This window comes from Dendrobates tinctorius, unplaced genomic scaffold, assembly GCF_039654945.1.
Source record: "Dendrobates tinctorius isolate UK_male_01 unplaced genomic scaffold, ASM3965494v1 ptg000022l, whole genome shotgun sequence".
Taxonomy (NCBI): domain Eukaryota; kingdom Metazoa; phylum Chordata; class Amphibia; order Anura; family Dendrobatidae; genus Dendrobates; species Dendrobates tinctorius.
This window is the reverse complement of record NW_027361690.1, coordinates 116,191,872-116,210,021: the sequence shown is the minus strand read 5'-3', so window position 1 is coordinate 116,210,021 and position 18,150 is coordinate 116,191,872. Positions and strand designations below refer to the sequence as shown.

The 18,150-nt window shown below is 44.6% G+C and overlaps 1 protein-coding gene across 5 annotated transcripts in view; it reads right to left on the bottom strand.

Annotated features, from left to right (window-relative positions):
• The window catches only part of ADD2 (adducin 2), a 170,366-nt gene that overhangs the window by 10,321 nt on the left and 141,895 nt on the right, over window positions 1-18,150 (bottom strand). For all 5 annotated transcript variants that reach the window (XM_073569075.1, XM_073569073.1, XM_073569074.1 and 2 more), the window contains one exon: window positions 7,920-8,036. In XM_073569075.1, coding sequence (XP_073425176.1) covers window positions 7,920-8,036 — 117 coding nt within the window. The remainder of the gene's footprint in view (window positions 1-7,919; window positions 8,037-18,150) is intronic.

Below are 18,150 nucleotides of genomic sequence, written 5' to 3'. Positions count from 1 at the left end.
CCTGTAATTGTCATCATAGGTAGACCACAATTATAAGAGTCTAAATGAGAAAACAAATCCAGAAAATCACCTTGTCAGATTTGGCAAGATTTATTTTGCAAATTAGGGTGGAAAATAAGTATTTGATCACCTAAAAACACGCAAGATTTCTGGCTCTCACAGACCTGTAACTTCATCTTTAACCCCTTAAAGTCCAATGACGGGCATAGCACGTCGGCGATGCGTTGGCATAACAACCAGAGGTCTTCTGGAGACCTCTATGGTTGTTGATGCCGCATTGCTATGAGTGCCACCCGGTGGTCAGCGCTCATAGCAATGCAGTAATTCTCCTACATATAGGCGATCTGCTCATCGCCTATATGTAGCAGAGCCAATCAAGTATGGGATGCTTCTAGCCTCCCATGGAGGCTATTGGAGAATGCCAAAATTAAAAAAAAAAATGTTTTAAAAAAGTATGAAAAAAACAAAAAAAACTATAAAAGTTTAAATCACCCCCCTTCTCCCCTTTCAAAATAAAACAATAAAAAAAAAAAAATCACACATACACATATTAGGTATCGCCGAGTTCAGAATCGCCCAATCTATCAAATAAAAAAAGGATTAACCTGATCGCTAAATGGCGCGGCGAGAAAAAAATCAAAATGCCAGAATTACGTTTTTTTGGTCGCTACGACATTGCATTAAAACAAAATAAAAGGCGATCAAAAGATGGTATCTACACACTGGAGATATCATTAAAAACGTCGGCTCGGCATGCATAGATAAAAGAGAACCTAGACATGTTTGGAGTCCATGAACTCGTAATGACCTGGAGAATCATAATGGCAGGTCAGTTTTAGCATTTAGTGAACCTAGCAAAAAGCAAACCAAAAAAACAAGTGTGGGATTGCACTTTTTTTACAATTTCACCGCACTTGGAATTTTTTTTTCACATTTTCAAGTACACGACATGGTAAAACCAATGATGTAGTTCAAAAGTACAACTCGTGCCACAAAAAATAAGCCCTCACATGGCCATATTGACAGAAAAATAAAAAAGCTATGACTCGGGAAAGAAGGGGAGTGAAAAACGAAAACGCAAAACTGAAAAAAGCTCCAGGGGTTAAGAGGTTAATAAAGTGTCTCCATGATCACATCTAATGGAGCTGCAGACAGGAGCCTGTCAGTGCTTATATCATTGCGTGTAATAAAGGGACTTTTGGTTGCTCATCTTCATATTCCCATGAGCTATCAGATATTCCAGAATGTTTTTCTCTGGTTCCTAAAGTAGGTGATAATCAGCAATATGTCTCACATCAGTCATGATCCACATCTTTACTCCACAGCCGCCTGATAATAGTCCACATCACCAAATTGCAGCATTCACTCTTGGGCTATCTGCCTCCTGTTCTCGGTGTTCCTGCCACAACCCTACTTTTTTGAAGATGCCATCAAAATATGCTGCAATAAAAGATTTCATACCGTCTTCCATAAAACTGAATTTGTTTTTGGCATTACTAAGTTCTTAGCACCGAACCATTGCTGCTCTCACTCGCCAATCCAGAAAACCCTCGTCTAGATCAGCAACATTATGGCTGAATTTCCACATTGCAATTGAACAACTAAGCTCCACCAAACTCGAATTTTCCTACTCAGTTAATTAGGAATTGTTTCCCTGATTTCTACCATACTTAGATAGGCTCATGAGTGTACAATATTATAAAGCATGGACACGATCAGGCTGGAGAATGTGTTTCCACCACTACCAGATGCTTGGTGCTTTACAGTATTCCAGCTGCTGTTGGCATTGAGCTTGGTGATCTCACAGTTCTTGGAGGATGATTGGTTAAGGGAGACAAATTGATGAATCTGATGATGAACTGACATCCTGCTACTTTTAGCTGCATTCTTTTGCAAATTTATTAAAAAAGAAAAACTGAACTATCACATGGTGATAAGTATTCAGACTCTTTGCTCAGACACTCATAGTTTAGTCACATGCTGTCCATTTCCTTGTGATCCTTCTTGAGATGGTTCTACTGCTTCATTGGAGTCCAGCTGTGTTTAATTAAACTGATAGGACCTGATTTGTAAAGGCACCCACCTGTCTATATAAGACCTCACAGCTCACAGTGCATGTCAGACCAAATGAGAATCATGAGGTCAAAGGAACCGGCCAAGGAGCTCAGAGACAGAATTGTGGCAAGGCACAGATCTGGCAAAGGTTACAAAAGAATTTCTGCAGTACTCAAGGTTCCTAAGAGCACAGTGGCCTACATAATCCTTAAATGGAAGAATTTTGGGACCACCAGATGTCTTCCTAGACCTGGCCGTCCAGCCAAACTGAGCATTCACGGAAGAAGAGGCTTGGTGAGAGAGGTAAAGAAGAACTCCAAGATCACTGTGGCTGAGCTCCACAGATGCAGTAGGGAGATGGGAGAAAGTTCCACAAAGTCAACTATCACTGCAGCCCTCTACCAGTCAGGCCTTTATGGCAGAATGGCCCGATGGAAGCCTCTCTTCAGTGCCAGACATATGAAAGCCCACATAGAGTTTGCTTAAAAACACATGAAGGATTCCCAGACTATGAGAAATAAGATTTTCTGGTCTGATGAGACGAAGATAGACCTTTCAGGTGATAATTCTAAGCAGTATGAGTGGAGAAAATCAGGCACTACTCATCACCTGTCCAATACAATCCCAACAGTGAAACATGGTGGTGGCAGCATCATGCCATGGGGGTGTTTTTCAGTTGCAGGGACAGGACAACTGGTTGCAATTGAAGGAAACATGAATGCGGCCAAGTACAGAGATATCCTGGCTGAAAACCTCTTCCAGAGAGCTCTGGACCTCAGACTTGGCCGAAGGTTCACCTTCCAACAAGACAATGACCCTAAGCACACAGTTAAAATAACAAAGGAGTGGCTTCAGAACAACTCTGTGATCATTCTTGACTGGTCCAGCCAGAACCTTGACCTAATCCCGATTGAGCATCTCTGGAGAGACCTGGACATGGCTGTCCACCAACGTTCACCATCCAACCTGACGGAACTGGAGAGGATCTGCAAGGAAGAATGGCAGAGGATTCCCAAATCCAGGTGTGAAAAACTTCTTGCATCATTCCCAAGAAGACTCATGGCTGCACTAGCTCAAAAGGGTGCTTCTACTCAATACTGAGCAAAGGGTCTGAATAGTTATGACCATCTGATATTTCAGTTTTTCTTTTTTAATAAATGTGCAAAAATTTCTACATTTGTTTTCTTTTTCAGTCAAGATGGGGTGCAGAGTGTACATTAATGAGAAAAAAAATGAACTTTTTTGAATTTGCCAAATGGCTGCAATGAAACAAAGAGTGAAAAATTGAAAGGAGGCTGAATACTTTCCGTACCCACTGTATTGTTAACTGGCCTGTTAAAATGTATAGTATATGCTAAAATAAAAAACACACAGCACTGAAGATACGCGAGTCCCGGGATTCTTTTGATTCTTATTGTCTGACTTCCTGCTCATGCACCTCTGAAGCAGCAGATTGCTGAGTGCATGCTGGCACGCTCCCTTTAGACAGAGAACACTTGCACCTAATAGTCCCTCTGAACTCCAGAACTCATTCATACCACAGACCAGTCACCATGCTTCGTAGTTCTTCCTATGACATGTTAGCAGTTTTAACAATGGATGTACACTTTAAAGGTGTTGTCCGGCCTTAACCTACAAGTCTGCAGTCACTCTATGTGACTGCATACTTAATAATCCCCACGTTGTGCATACTGCACTCTGAAAGGATTCTCCGGAGCCAGCGCCAGGAGCGGGCCGTCATGCTACTGCAAGTATGTGATATGCACACTCCCGGCAGCAACCCGACTAGAAGAGCGCAGCCTCGTTCAATGCAAGTTTATTGGGTGAAGCAAGAAACAGTCTAGTCAGAAAGTGGCCAGGAGTATGCAAATCACATACTTGCAGTCATGTGACCACCCGCTCTCGATGCTGGCACCGGAGAATCCTCACAACACAAGAGATGTGAAGATTAACAAGTCTGCAGTCACATACGGCGACTGCAGACTTGTAGCTGAAGACCGGACAAACCCTCTAAGTTGCATCACGGTTCATAGCCAGCTGAGATCTTTAAATTTAATGCACCATGGAAGAGGTCACTGTCCCTAGGACATCGGGACCACATGACAGTATATACCCTTCATCTCCCACAGTGCAACAGAGTGGAAAAATGAATTAACTCAAGAGAAAAGAGCTTACGTACAAAGATAAAGAATTAAAAAAAATATTTATTAAACATAATTAAAATATTCCAAGTATATAGTGCTAACGCCAAATCAGGGGCTGCAAATCCGAAAAAACAGTCTAGGGAGACCTAAGTTCATCTTAAACACATTAGTGAGGACCTCATTGACATAGAAATATATTAAATGCTAGATCAAAAAATGTAAAATGCTGCTAAAAAGCATGTTAAGTAAATACTGCATTTACTAAAATCTATATAAGATGCTTTTTCAAATATAAGGTGCTAAAGCTTTGCACATAAATAATATACAAGTGCTAAACCAGTGTCCAAAATAGTAGAAAACATTAACTTCAAGCATACACAAATGCAATGTATAAACTAAAACCCATTAGGGTATTTAGTTTCAAATATAAAGTGCAAAGACATTATAAGCATGTTCAAACATGATAAAGATGATGAACTTACACCAATGAGTAAGGTCTGATGCAGGTGCTCCCGCCGCCCCAACGCACGTTTCGTGAGAGTCACTTCATCAGGAGGTGTGATGAAGTGAAACTAAAACCCTAAGGGGTTTTAGTTTATGCATTGCATTTGCGTATACTTGATGTTAATGTTTTCTACTTAGACACTGGTTTACCACTTGTATATTATTTATGTGCAAAGCTTTAGCACCTAATATGTGAAAAAGCACCTTATATAGATTATAATAAATGCAGTATTTACTTAGCCTGCTTTTTAGCAGCATTTTACATTTTTTGATCTAGCATTTAACATATTTCTATGTCAATGAGGTCATCACTAATGTGTTTAAGATGAACTTAGGTCTCCCTAGACTGTTTAATCGGATTTGCAGCTTTGATTTGGCGTTAGCACTATATACTTGGAATATTTTAATTATGTTTATTAAAGATTTATTTTAATTCTTTATCTTTGTACATAAACTCTTTCCTCTTGAGTTAATCTAGTATACTTTGGAGTTCTGTACATTACTGCAATATTTAGGTACTGTTTATTAGAGTGGAAAAATGAACGAGAAACATTTCCAAATATAAAACTACGAGGAGCCCAGTACAATTTTGAATGCAGGTCTGGATATGCTCAGACATAAGGTAACTTACATCTAGCCCTGGAAAAATGAAGCAAAATACATGTAAAATTGTAACTGTAAAGTGATGTTAAGATTCACTGCCGCTACACACAAAAAAACCACCACAATTTCAAGCTCTATTTTCAAAGCAAGCAGCTAGAAATATGCACACCATGGTTCCCAGTTAATAAGTTATTTCTGCACTGGTTAGTTCAAAGGGAATGCATTAGCCGTTTTGTGCCTGTGGCATTAGACATCACATCACAACAACATGCACTTTAGGAGGGTCCTGTCAGAAAAAAATGTAATGCAAATACTGTTCTTCAACTTACAAGTGAAAAAGATTTTGAGTATAGGCAGGGGGTGATGTGCTGTTAGAAAGGGGCTGACATACCAAAAAAGAATTTGGGTACCATGCAATAAAAATATTTTCAGTGTAGTAATTAGAGTATTGTATCTGATTCATGAACTAGATAGATAGATAGATAGATAGATAGATAGATAGATAGATAGATAGATAGATAGATAGATACAGTATGTGACCCTTTAACAAGCCTTACCATATGGCTTAGAATAAATCCAAACCAAGCACTCTATTTGCAGGTGTATGTTTTGGGGTGTTTGCCCCTCATCAGTGCAAAGCAAGAGGTCTGATTTGGCTGGACGAGAGGCATGACAAGCCAGCATAAGGAAAATTATAGGCCATGTAATGCTCCCCCTGAGAATTTAAATATTTAAACTGACTTTTAAGATAGGACGAGGACTTGAATCCTAATGTCACCTTTTGTAAGTAGCAATCCAAAATGTCAATATCAGCCTCAATCAGAGGCCACTCATCCAGCTAAATCAGACCTCTTGCTTTGCACTGATGAGGGGCCAACAACTGGAAACACATGTCAGGAAATAGTGTATTTGGTTTGGCTTTTATCCTAAGTCAGTGGTAAGGCTCATTAAAGGCTTGATATTGACTTTTAGGATTGCTACTTCCAAGAAATTACATTATAGTTCTAGTTCTCTTTCACTCTTAAAAGGCTATTTGCATATTTAATTTCTCATAGGAGCTTATCTTTTTTCAATGAACTTATATTTTTCCCTTATACTTTACCAATGAACATCTACATCTTCAGACTGATAAACGTGATCATGAACGAATGAGCACCTCCATTAGTATGAGTGAGGAGAGAAGGCCCAATTGGTACAGGAGGCCTGGAGAGTGTTAAGCCCAGTTGACCCCTTAATGGGCAATATTCAGAAATAAATGTCTTGCATCTCTGGTTCAGCAAAGTATTCTTTACCTACTGTATTTGTGCATATCTACAAGAATTCAGCTGGAAACTAAACCTCCTTCTGGAATCTTCATATCTGCCTCTACAGTTGAGTCAAGCTTTCTGATGAAGTCACTTAGTGTGAGTAACGGCACATAGAGACAGCATAGAAATAGCTTCTCAAGCACCCCACACACAGCCTAGGTATGGAGTCAGAATATTCACAAACAGGAAAGTGAGATAAACTAGAAATTGTAGCAAAATAAGAGCATGTAATCAGATAAAACCAGGGTGTGGTATATGGCAAATTCATTGTATGATCTCTGAACAATGAGAAGAAATATCTAGGAAAAATAGATAGAAGACTTTAATTTTACTATATGACATATATCAAAAACATAGAAACATCTCAACATTTTGCCTAAATAAAAAAAAAAAATCTGTCAAAATCAGGGCGTCATACATAACATAATGGAGTTGTATATCATATATAATGTTGTGGTAGATTTTAAATGGGTTTTTACAAAATCTGGGCATGGAATCTTGTAGACTTGGGCTAACAAAAATGCTGAGAGTAGGGAAATCTCTGGTATTTTAATAAAGAGATAAATGGATAGAGAGGAAGATGGACAGATGGGTAGATAGATAAATAGATAGATAGATACTGTAGATAGATAATTAGATGTATAAAGAAAAAATCAACAAGTGAGTGTTGTCGCCTTTTTAATTTTATTAAAGATATAGATTTGGCATAACGCTAGTTGTTTTGCATGGTGACCAATATTCGGTATTAAATAGGTGAATAGGAAACGTTAAGGAGCAGAAGCAGAAGGGGTAAAAAAAAAATAACAAGCCAGTGCGTCTATACTTACTACAGAGACAGGTATTCAGAGTCTGAGGTGACTCCTGCCATGAGACAGCACATGGAAAGAGAAGGGAAACATTGTGGGGGAACACACACAAAGACACAATGACAACGTATGATCACAATGAATAGAGACAAAGCTGAGGGAGGAGGTCAGGGACAGGAGATAGGTAAAGATTGAATTCTTGGGAGTGATTGTAATATTCTCATTAAGACCTTGTGTGAACCCACAGAGCAGGGAGAAGCCCCACACCGGGATGGAAGGAGAAGCCACAGGTCACCCGGCAAACACGACTTATTGACATCGTTATCCATTTGACTCATTTAGAGGTGGATGCTTGTTAGATTTTCTAATAATCTCTCCAATCTGATTCATCACTTCTAATCTCCAGTGCGGGTGCCCCCCATCATTTATTATACCTGTCCGACTATGAGGCTGTACCCATACGTACCATCTACAAGATAACATTGACCGCAAGATCGTACCTTCAGAGGACTTGGAAGGAGACACGATTAGAGGTGTTGCCTTGGTTGGACTCCTTGCAGGAGAAGTAGGTGGTGTCACCAGAGACGGCTGAGTGTCCTCATCCACAGCTTCTTTGTCTGTATACACACAGTGCATTCAAGTAGTAATGGCGGCCACAATGGAAATACTTAATAAATTACTAGAGTGATACTTGTCCAAAAACAACTGCAGTGTGTGTTAATGAAATGTGCGTGTTACACCTCATAAAAAGATCGTCAAATCTACTAAATCTGTGGAAAAATGACAAACAAAATAACATAACAAATTCCCACTCAATGCCCTGGTGCCTGCAGTCTCCATTCACTTAGATGAAGCTGTCTATGCAGGTGACGGCAGCTGCCAATAACTGGCGTCATTGGTAACAGCTAAGTGCTTGTGTCACATGTCTTCCTCTTCCTACAGCCGAGGTCAGATGAAAGTGTAAAAAATTGTCCCAGTTTCATCCAGAAAACTCAGAGAATTTTCTTCCGTGCTTCCCTTTTTTACATTCATTTTCATACATCTACGTTCGAAAACGTACATACATACAGCTTCCTTGGTTAATACTGGGAAAGTATCTGTAAAAATCGGATGCCTCATGGATGTTCTGTGTGGGTTCCGATTTTTTTTTGTGCACCCATGGACTTGAATGGGTGAGTCTCATCGGTTACTCAAAAGAGAATAGTGTTGCATGCCGTGATTTTTTTTTCACCCAGGCACTCCGTACATGTGAAAAAATGTCATCTGCACAGCCCTATTGAGATACATTGGTTAGTGCTCTATCCATATTATTTGCTGGTCTGAACGAGCACTAAAAGTAAGTGGAGATCCTTAGGTGGAATGCTGCCAGCTTAAAGGGTGAGTAATTAGTATTTTATTATAGTCTCCACTGTTGAAAAAAATTTATATTGGACACCCCATTTAAGGCTCAACCAACTCTACTACAGTATCAGCATATACGTAATATCATTAAAGGAGTTGTCTGGCTTTAGTGCACAAGTCTGCAGTCACTCTAAGTGCACAGCATGCAGTGAGTATCCTCTGGTGCCGGGAGCAGTCAGTCATGTGACCACAAGTGCGCGATATGCATAGTTCTGGCCACATTCCAACTAGATGCGTGCGGCCTCGCTCAATGCATTAAGCAAGGTCGCACACGTCTAGTCAGCATGTGACTGCATGTAAGCAAATCACATACTACGTAATGTATTCTACATTCAACACTCTGTATTGGGGCGTAGCCTGCATGCAGACTGTGATGGCTGCTTAGAGCCAGAGCTCCAGCATCTACCGACCGAAAGCAGCACATATCAGCTCTCCACAGTGCACCCGACCTTCTAAAAAGTAACTGCCGGTGGCCTCACATAACTGGGCTCATGATGACACGCGGTAGGACGCAGAAAAGAAGCTCCGCACTGCGGCTGCCAGATTTCTTTCCTAAGGGACGGTCTGCACATGCTTCAGGGAAGATGGCGGCTGCATCCCCCTCTGGGTCCTCCATGTCCTCACAAGGCTCTGGAAGAGGTATGAACGCAGAGGGGGACAGGCATAGCAGCTCTACCCCAATGACTAAAGGGGATATGAGGGAATTTTTAGCCTCCATCCATTCCTCCCTAAAAGAGAACATGTGTGGGGAAGGTGACTTGACGGACCGACTTGACTGGAAGTAGGAGGGAACGGTTGGTGCACTATGGACGGAGATTGACAAGGACAGCAGGGTGATAGCTGGGAAAGACAGACAAGAGAGTGCAGTACCTAGAAAGCTTAGGGCTTGAGAAACGCTTAGTCATGGGGGGCGGGGAGATAGGAACCCAGGAGGGGAATTCCCGGTGAGAGAGGGGATAAATAGGACTGGTTGGGGTTCCAGGCAGGTTAGTCCCGGGAGGAGCTCAGCAGAGGAAGACTCAGGACAGAAAACGGAGAACGGTGAAGAGCTCGACCAGGGGACTGACAGGAAAGAGACAGTCAGGGGGTGGCTCTGACCCGACGGACCGCAAGACAGACGAGGCCCCGGGGGTACCGATTGGACTACGACCTCGGGCAGGTGAAGTGCTGGCGGTAGATTGGTCTAGGACAGCCCCAGCGAAAGATCCGCGAGGGACGTTACTTTGACTGGAGGAAAGGTGCAGGTACCCGGGCCTGGAGATGGAGAACTGTAAGGAACTGCGGTGCGTGGTTGTGGTCGTCAGGAGGACGACGAATAAAATACGGAACTGTTAAAAGTGAACTCTGCCTCTGTCATGTCCTTGCTTTGCCTGGTGCCTGTGTCGTCCGGACGTGGTAAGCAGTGGACCCCCCCCCCCAATCCCGGCCCCTACCACACATGCACTCCATGTTAAAAGAAATAAGAGGGGACATACGCTCCCTGGGAGAACGTACTTCACATGTTGAAAACAGAATGGTGGAATATGCTACTTCCATTAATGCCCTGGTGGATGAAAATGAGGCACTTAAGGGGGAACTAGTTCATATGCTTGACAAATTGCATGACCTAGAAGACAGATCTAGGCGAAATATCGTTCGCATACGGGGTATACCAGAAGAGGTAGCTGATAAAGACCTAGCCCCCTTCATGCAGTTTATACAAGCTGTACTTCCCACACTGTCTCCAAGTGATCTCCTGATTGACAGGATTCATAGAATTCCAAAACCCAGGCACATAGATCATGCTCTGCCTAGAGACACCTTAGCCCGTATCCATTTCTTCTCTACTAAGGATGCATTTATACAGCAGATGAGGAAACCTCCTGAATTACCTACTGAACTAAACAATCTGCAGGTATTCCCAGATCTATCAGCAGCAACCTTGGCTAAAAGACGGGAATACGCTCATATATGCAAGACCCTCAGAGATGGCAACATTAAGTATAATTGGGGATTTAATCCTGTAAAACTGATCATCATGTATGGAGGTCACACGGTGACATGTTCATCTCCTAAACAAGCAGAAGATAAGCTGACAAGTTGGAAGATTCCACTGCCACCTACACAGCCATCTGCAGGGGAGAAAAGAATTGTTCCAGACTGGACTCCGGCTTGAAATGAGGGAAGGGTCGTGGTCGGGATGACCGGAGCTCACTTTCTCTGTTTGGACTCCTGGACTGTGACAGTTTCACTTTGCCCTTTGCAGATTTTGATTCTGTGCCACATCCGACCTATGTCAGTCATTACCCGGTGTCCGCCAGCATTCCGGTTCATGGTTATGTGTTACAATTTTTTCCTTTTTTCTCTTTTTATTTGTCGATGCTTTTTTGTTTTTTTTCAGGCGCGTCTACTTTGGTAGCTTAAGTGTGATGGAATATATGCTTATAGGATATAATTATGTGACAGCCAGTATATACCCCACTGAGGCAAAACTAATATATACATTTATGCAAAAGTATTTCACCCACGTTTACAATCATGAGTGTGCAGATCTTATCATTAAATGTTAAAGGGCTAAAAGCCCCAGGTAAACGGTCCATGTTGTGGAGGGAAGTAAGGAAATCTCGGGCTGACATTGTTTGTCTGCAGGAGACACATTTGCTAGAGAAGGATAATTGTAGGGTTCACCATCCTCATTTCCCACCTATATTTTTCACCAATAACTCTAATAAGAAGGCGGGGGGGTGTATTATGGTGAAGCATACAGTGGCCTTTAAATGTATGCAGAGATATGCAGACCCTGCGGTTAGATTTCTGATTCATGTATGCACCCTTAATGGTGAACCTCACACCATTGCGGCTGTTTATGCTCCTAATGAGGGACAACATTCTTTCTGAGGAAAGTTTTCAAAAAAATTTCCGAATTGGAACAAGGGAGGAAAATAGTATGTGGTGATTTTAATCTCCATATGGATAGAAATTTGGATTGTTCACAAGGAAAAAGGCGAAGTCGGAGAGAGCTAAGATTGCTAGCACATGAATATCACTATCACGATTTCGGGGGATACTCCCATGCGAGTGAAAGGGACTATGCATTCTATTCCTTCCGACATCGTACATACAGCAGGATAGATCATTTCTTGATAGACAGTGCTGTCCTCCAGAGGTGTATATCTATGGACATAGGCCTAATCACATGGTCTGACCACGCGCCTATTTCTCTACAACTAGCACTCTCTCATCAGGTTAGCTCTATCTTCAGGTGGCGATTGAATGCGTCATTATTACTGAATGATGGGGTAGTTGCAAAGGTTAAATCTGAACTGAAGCACTATTTCCAGACAAATGACTCCAAAGAGATCACTGATGAGACTCTATGGGCCGCTCACAATGCGGTGATTAGGGGAATTTTACTACAACAGGTGTCTTTTTAAAACGTAAAAGGGAAAAAAGCAGAAATGACCTTATATCCCGCTTACACCATTTAGAGTCCACAAATAAGTCTAATCCTTCTCTTGCTGTTTCAAAAGACATTTTCCAGATTAGATTTAAACTACATGAAACTTTCCTGTCTATATATGCCCATAATCTAAAGAAATTCAAAACTAAATTATATGACACAGGTGATAGGGCAGGTGCCCTGCTAGCTCATAGAGTTCGCCATAGGGAAGTGAAATCTAGAGAGGAATATTTAGTGGATTCTGATGGACGGCTTGTTAGAAATCCGAATCAAATTGTAGAAGTATTTTCCAAATACTATATCCATCTTTATAATTTAAAAGACGATACATCTACTCCGCAACCTGATCAACAAGAAATAGACAAATATCTTCGATCAATCAATCTGCCCCATATTTCCCCAGATCAATTAACGCTTTTGAATGCCCCTTTCACTGAGGAAGAAGTTCAATTTGCTAAAACCATACTAAACGATATAGGGCCCCTGGTCCGGATGGATTCTCAAATGTCTATTACGGATGTTTTCAACAAAATTTGATTCCCTTTCTATTACGTCTATTTACAGCGTGGAGAGAAACCGGCAAAGTGTCTACACCCGGGTTGGAGGCTACGATCACTACCCTCCCTAAACGGGGGAAGTCCCGCACGGTCCCAGGCAATTTTAGGCCTATAGCACTTTTGAACTGTGATGTCAAGCTATTCACAAAGATTCTGGCGTCACGTTTGAAATTGATTATTCCATCACTGATCTCTCCGGACCAGGTAGGGTTTGTGGCTGGACGCGAAGCAAAAGATGGTACAAGGAGAATGCTGGATTTGATCGGGGTAGCGGAGCTTTCTAGTGTCCACAGTGTATTCCTATCACTGGATGCTGAAAAAGCATTTGACAGGGTGCACTGGGGATATTTATGGGCTGTCTTGACTAAATTTGGCTTTGTGGGTCCCATCTTTTCAGCAATTAGTTCAATGCATTCGACTCCCTGTGCTAGGGTACTGTCGTCGGGTTTCTTGTCTGGAATTTTCCAAATAACAAATGGAACACCACAAGGCTGCCCCCTATCCCCCATTATATTTGCACTATGTATGGAATCGTTGGCTGAGCACATAAGATTAGATTCCAATATCTCGGGGATCAAAGTGGGCCCGGTACCACATAAAGTGGGACTTTATACAGACGATGTCATAATCTCGTGTGTGAATATTGGGCCATCGTTCTCAGCTGTCATGTCCGTGCTGGAGGAATTTGGTAAAATATCATATTACAAACTAACCCTATGAAATCCTTGATATATCCAGTTGCAGTCCCAGATGCACTGCACAGATCTTTTGAGAATAGATTCCCCTTTAAGTGGATGCCAGACGGTATCCCGTACTTAGGACTTACACTAACAAGCTCCCAAAATGTAGTGGATAATAACTTCTCTAATCTAGCTAAAACTATTAAATCAGAGTTGATAAACTTCATAATATTATGACCTCATGGATAGCGAGAATCAATATTTTTAAAATGATAATACTTCCCAAAATTATCTATTTCTTTAGGTGCATCCCTTTTAAAATCCCTAATAGGAATATCCTGTTACTTCAACAAATGGCCAATCATTATATCTGGGCACATAAACAGCCAAGGATAGCGAGTAACCTATTATATTATCCATATGATCTTGGAGGGATGGGCATGCCGAAGCTCTTGGCATATCACAGAGCATCTGTTCTAACTGGACTCAGGGACTGGTGGCATATGGACAGGGACCACAGATGGCTTCAAATTGAAATTGTTAGGCGTCGGATTCCTGCAGCTGCACAGCAGGAATCCAGAGCCATACATCCAGCGGTCTCCCATTCCTTTCCGACCTCTCAGGGACCTGCACAGCAATCTCAGCGATCCAGGCACCCTGCTCAGACCAGCTCTCTGGGTCTGGATGTTGCTGCCACCTCTGGACCAGCAATGGTAGCGCAACCTGATTTGCAGGAAGCCACTCTAGAGGCTAAGTCCTCTCGCCGCGCTACTGGGCATGGCCACGAGACGATCTCCCAGTGGAGATAGGGGGTCATGTGCTCAGATCCTTGTCCTGATCTGATTGGCCCATCCCAGAGGCCTGGAAGGTCCCGGAAGCGCATGGCTATAAAAGGCCCGCATGGCCACTCGCCCATGCGCTAGTATAGACATTATTTGCTAGATGTGTGAATGGTGACGGATGTATGTTTCTGGTGACTGACTCATTTGAAACCGCTACCCTTGGGAATTAGAGGATAGTCAGCGCCAGTCAGTGGCAAGCCATACGCCACTGTGCCTACCGCACCGCTACACTAGCGTCCGATGGTGTCATGCCTCACGGCACTATCGTACAGCGGCAGTAGTTGCCGTCGCGCTGCATTTAGCAGCACTTACTGGCGTCCGCGGTAGCGACGCTGCACACACGGTAGGTCAAGACGGACATCGGCCTCTGCCTTGGGCCGTGTCCTGTGACCATATACCGTGTGTGCATGCCAGCTGAGACCTGTGAAGCTAACAGGCTCGGCGTTTATGCTTTACTGATACTAAAGCGCCTCTGTGAGTTTAACAGAGTCCGCTCTGCGCACCTCGGGTGACGTTTAACCCGAGCGCAGTATACCGCCATATAGCGAGTCCGCCATTACACAGCAGCGGTTGTTACACCTACTGCACGATGGACCCCGGGCGGCGAACGCATTTTCTATTATTTATATTTAGTGCGTTCCGCCGTCCCTAACATTATACTAGCGCCAGGGTCTGGCTAGTAATGGCGGACCTGCAGCAGCTACAGCGGTACATTCGGCAGCTGGAGAGCAGGTTGGCAGCTATCGAGAGCTCCACCTCAGCTGCGAATGCTACAGTAGCCGCTGCTCAGGCAGTCGCAGAAGCTGTCTCACGCGTGTCCACATCTACGCCTATCCAGCCAATATCTCGCCTCCCGCTCCCCGACAAGTTTTCAGGTGACAGTGTCACCTGTAAGGGGATTCGTGAGTCAGTGCTCTATCCAGCTTGAGTTACTGGCCGCACAGTTCCCTACAGAGCGGGCTAAGGTGGGGTTTATTGTGTCTCTCCTATCTGGCAGGACGTTAGAGTGGGCTACGCCATTGTGGGAGCGTGATGATCCCGTGGTTCAGGGCGCTGCTCAGTTCCTCGCGGCTCTGAAGCAGGTCTTTTTGGGACCACGGATCACGCACGACACCTCTCTCCAATTATTGGCCCTAACACAGGGGTCTCTCTCGGTCAGCCATTATGCCGTCCGATTCTGGACATTGGCTTCCGAACTAGAGTGGCCCGATAAAGCACTCATCCCTGTGTTTTGGAGAGGGTTAGCAGAGAATGTCAAAGATGCTCTAGCAACCAGAGAGGTCCCCACAAGTCTGGAGGAAGTGATTGCCATCTCCACCCGCATTGATCTCTGGTTTACGGAGCGCGGGCTGGAACGTGCGCAATCCAGAAGAAGGGTTAATTTGGCTCCCATCTTCACTGAGCCGCTAAGATCTTCCGCTCAGGAGCTTACATCCTCCGAACCTATGGAGGTGTCTCGCGCCGGCTCCAAGCCTCGTCCGGTGCGAAGCTCCGCACGTTGTTACCAGTACTGGCAGTTTGGTCACTCGGCTAGCACGTGTCCTCTGCAGTCGGAAAAACGATCACGTCCAGTGGTCATAGGTGGTGGTCAGACGAATATGAAACCCTTTTCTCCCAAACCGGTATTCCGAGGGACATTTGATAGTGGGGCCTCCACCTAGGAGGTAGAGGTTACCGTGGATTCCGGGGCTGAGGGGAACTTTATGTCCTCGACCTTCGCCCAGAAACACGCTATTCCACTGGTGTTACTGCCCCAACCTCTGACCATCAGGGTGGTTAATGGTGCACCTTTACCATCTCAGGTGACCCACCAGACAGCCCCACTCGGGCTCTCAATCTCACCTCTCATCGTGAGATTCTGTCCTTGTTCATTTTGCCAGATGGCATCGACCAGGTGCTTCTCGGAGTTCCCTGGCTCCGTTGTCACTCCCCTCATATTGATTGGGCTTCAGGGAATATACTGGGTTGGAGCAAGGACTCTGAGGGAAGGTGCCTGAAGGGCAGTGTTCAGGTAGCTTCCACTGAAGTCCCCGCGGATCTCTTCGCGCTTCCTAAACCTTACCACCAGTACGCGGACGTCTTCTCTAAAAAATCTGCGGAGACGCTCCTGCCACACCGTCCTTACGATTGCCCGATAGATCTTCTGCCAGGCACGGAACCTCCTAGAGGCTGTGTGTATCCGCTGTTACTCCCTGAGACAGAGGATATGTCTCAATATATCCGGGAGAACCTGGCCAGAGGTTTTATCAGAAAGTCGGTGTCACCAGCTGGTGCAGGGTTCTTCTTCATGCAGAAGAAGAGTGGAGAGTTACACCCCTGCACTGACTACAGAGGTCTCAACGCCATTACAGTTAAAAACAAAAACCCTCTCCCGTTGATCTCTGAGCTATTTGACAGGTTGCGAGGGGCCCGGATCTTTACGAAATTAGATCTACGGGGGGCGTACAACCTGATCCGCATTCGCGAAGGAGACGAGTGGAAGACAGCCTTTAATACCAGGCATGGCCACTATGAATATCTGGTCATGCCCTTCGGCCTTTGTAATGCGCCTGCTGTCTTCCAGGATTTCGTCAATGACGTCTTCCGTGATATGCTCTCCAACTCGGTGGTGGTCTATCTGGATGACATCCTCATCTTCTCACCAGATTTGACCTACCACCGGAGAGACGTCTGCAGGGTCTTCGACCGTCTGCGGGCGAACTCTCTTTTCGCCAAGCTGGAGAAGTGCCAGTTTGAGCAGGAGTCCTTGCCGTTCCTGGGCTACATCATCTCGGCCCAGGGGTTGGCTATGGATCCGGCCAAACTGCAAGCGGTAATGGACTGGCAGGAACCACACTCACTCAAAGCGGTGCAGCGCTTCCTAGGGTTCGTCAACTATTACCGCCAGTTCATACCTCACTTCTCCACACTGGTAGCTACTTTGGTTGCTCTCACAAAGAAAGGAGCTAATCCTAATGCTTGGTCTGAACAGGTCTCCAAGGCCTTCTCATCTCTAAAATCCCATTTTGCTGGCGCGCCCATCTTACACCGTCCCAATGTGGATAAACCGTTTATCCTGGAGGTGGATGCCTCTTCCGTCGGTGCAGGAGCAGTCCTTTTCCAGAAGGATGCTCAAGGTCGGAAGCATCCCTGCTTCTTCTTCTCTAAGACCTTCTCACCGGCGGAGAACTATTACTCCATCGGGGACAGGGAGCTGCTAGCAATGAAGTTGGCCTTTTCCGAGTGGAGACATCTCCTGGAGGGAGCCCGGTTTCTCTTCCAGGTGTATACGGACCATAAAAATCTGGTCTATTTACAAACGGCCCAGCGCTTGAACTCTCGTCAAGCTAGGTGGTCGCTCTTCTTCTCCCGCTTCACCTTGCACTATCTCTCTGGAGAGAAGAACGTCCGTGCGGATGCTCTCTCGCGCTCGGTGGTCTCAGCGGAGGAAGGGGAGACTGAGCCACGGTTAATTCTCCCTCCGGAGAGCTTTACGACCGTGGCCCCAGTTGCTCTCGAGTCAGTGCCACCGGGCACGACCTTTGTGCCTCCTCAGCTACGGCCGGAGGTTCTCGCCTGGGCGCAGGCATCCAGGGTGGGTGGTCACTTTGGCAATAAGTGGACCACAGAACTCCTGGCAAGGTCGTGTTGGTGGCCACACATGGCTCGAGACACTAAGGAATACATACAAGCATGCGTCTCGTGTGCACGGAACAGGTCCTCTAGACAGAGGCCGGCTGGGTTATTGTACCCTTTGCCGGTGGCGGAGAGACCTTGGGAGATGGTTGGCATTGATTTTGTGGTTGGCCTGCCCAAGTCTGGTGGCAGTACGG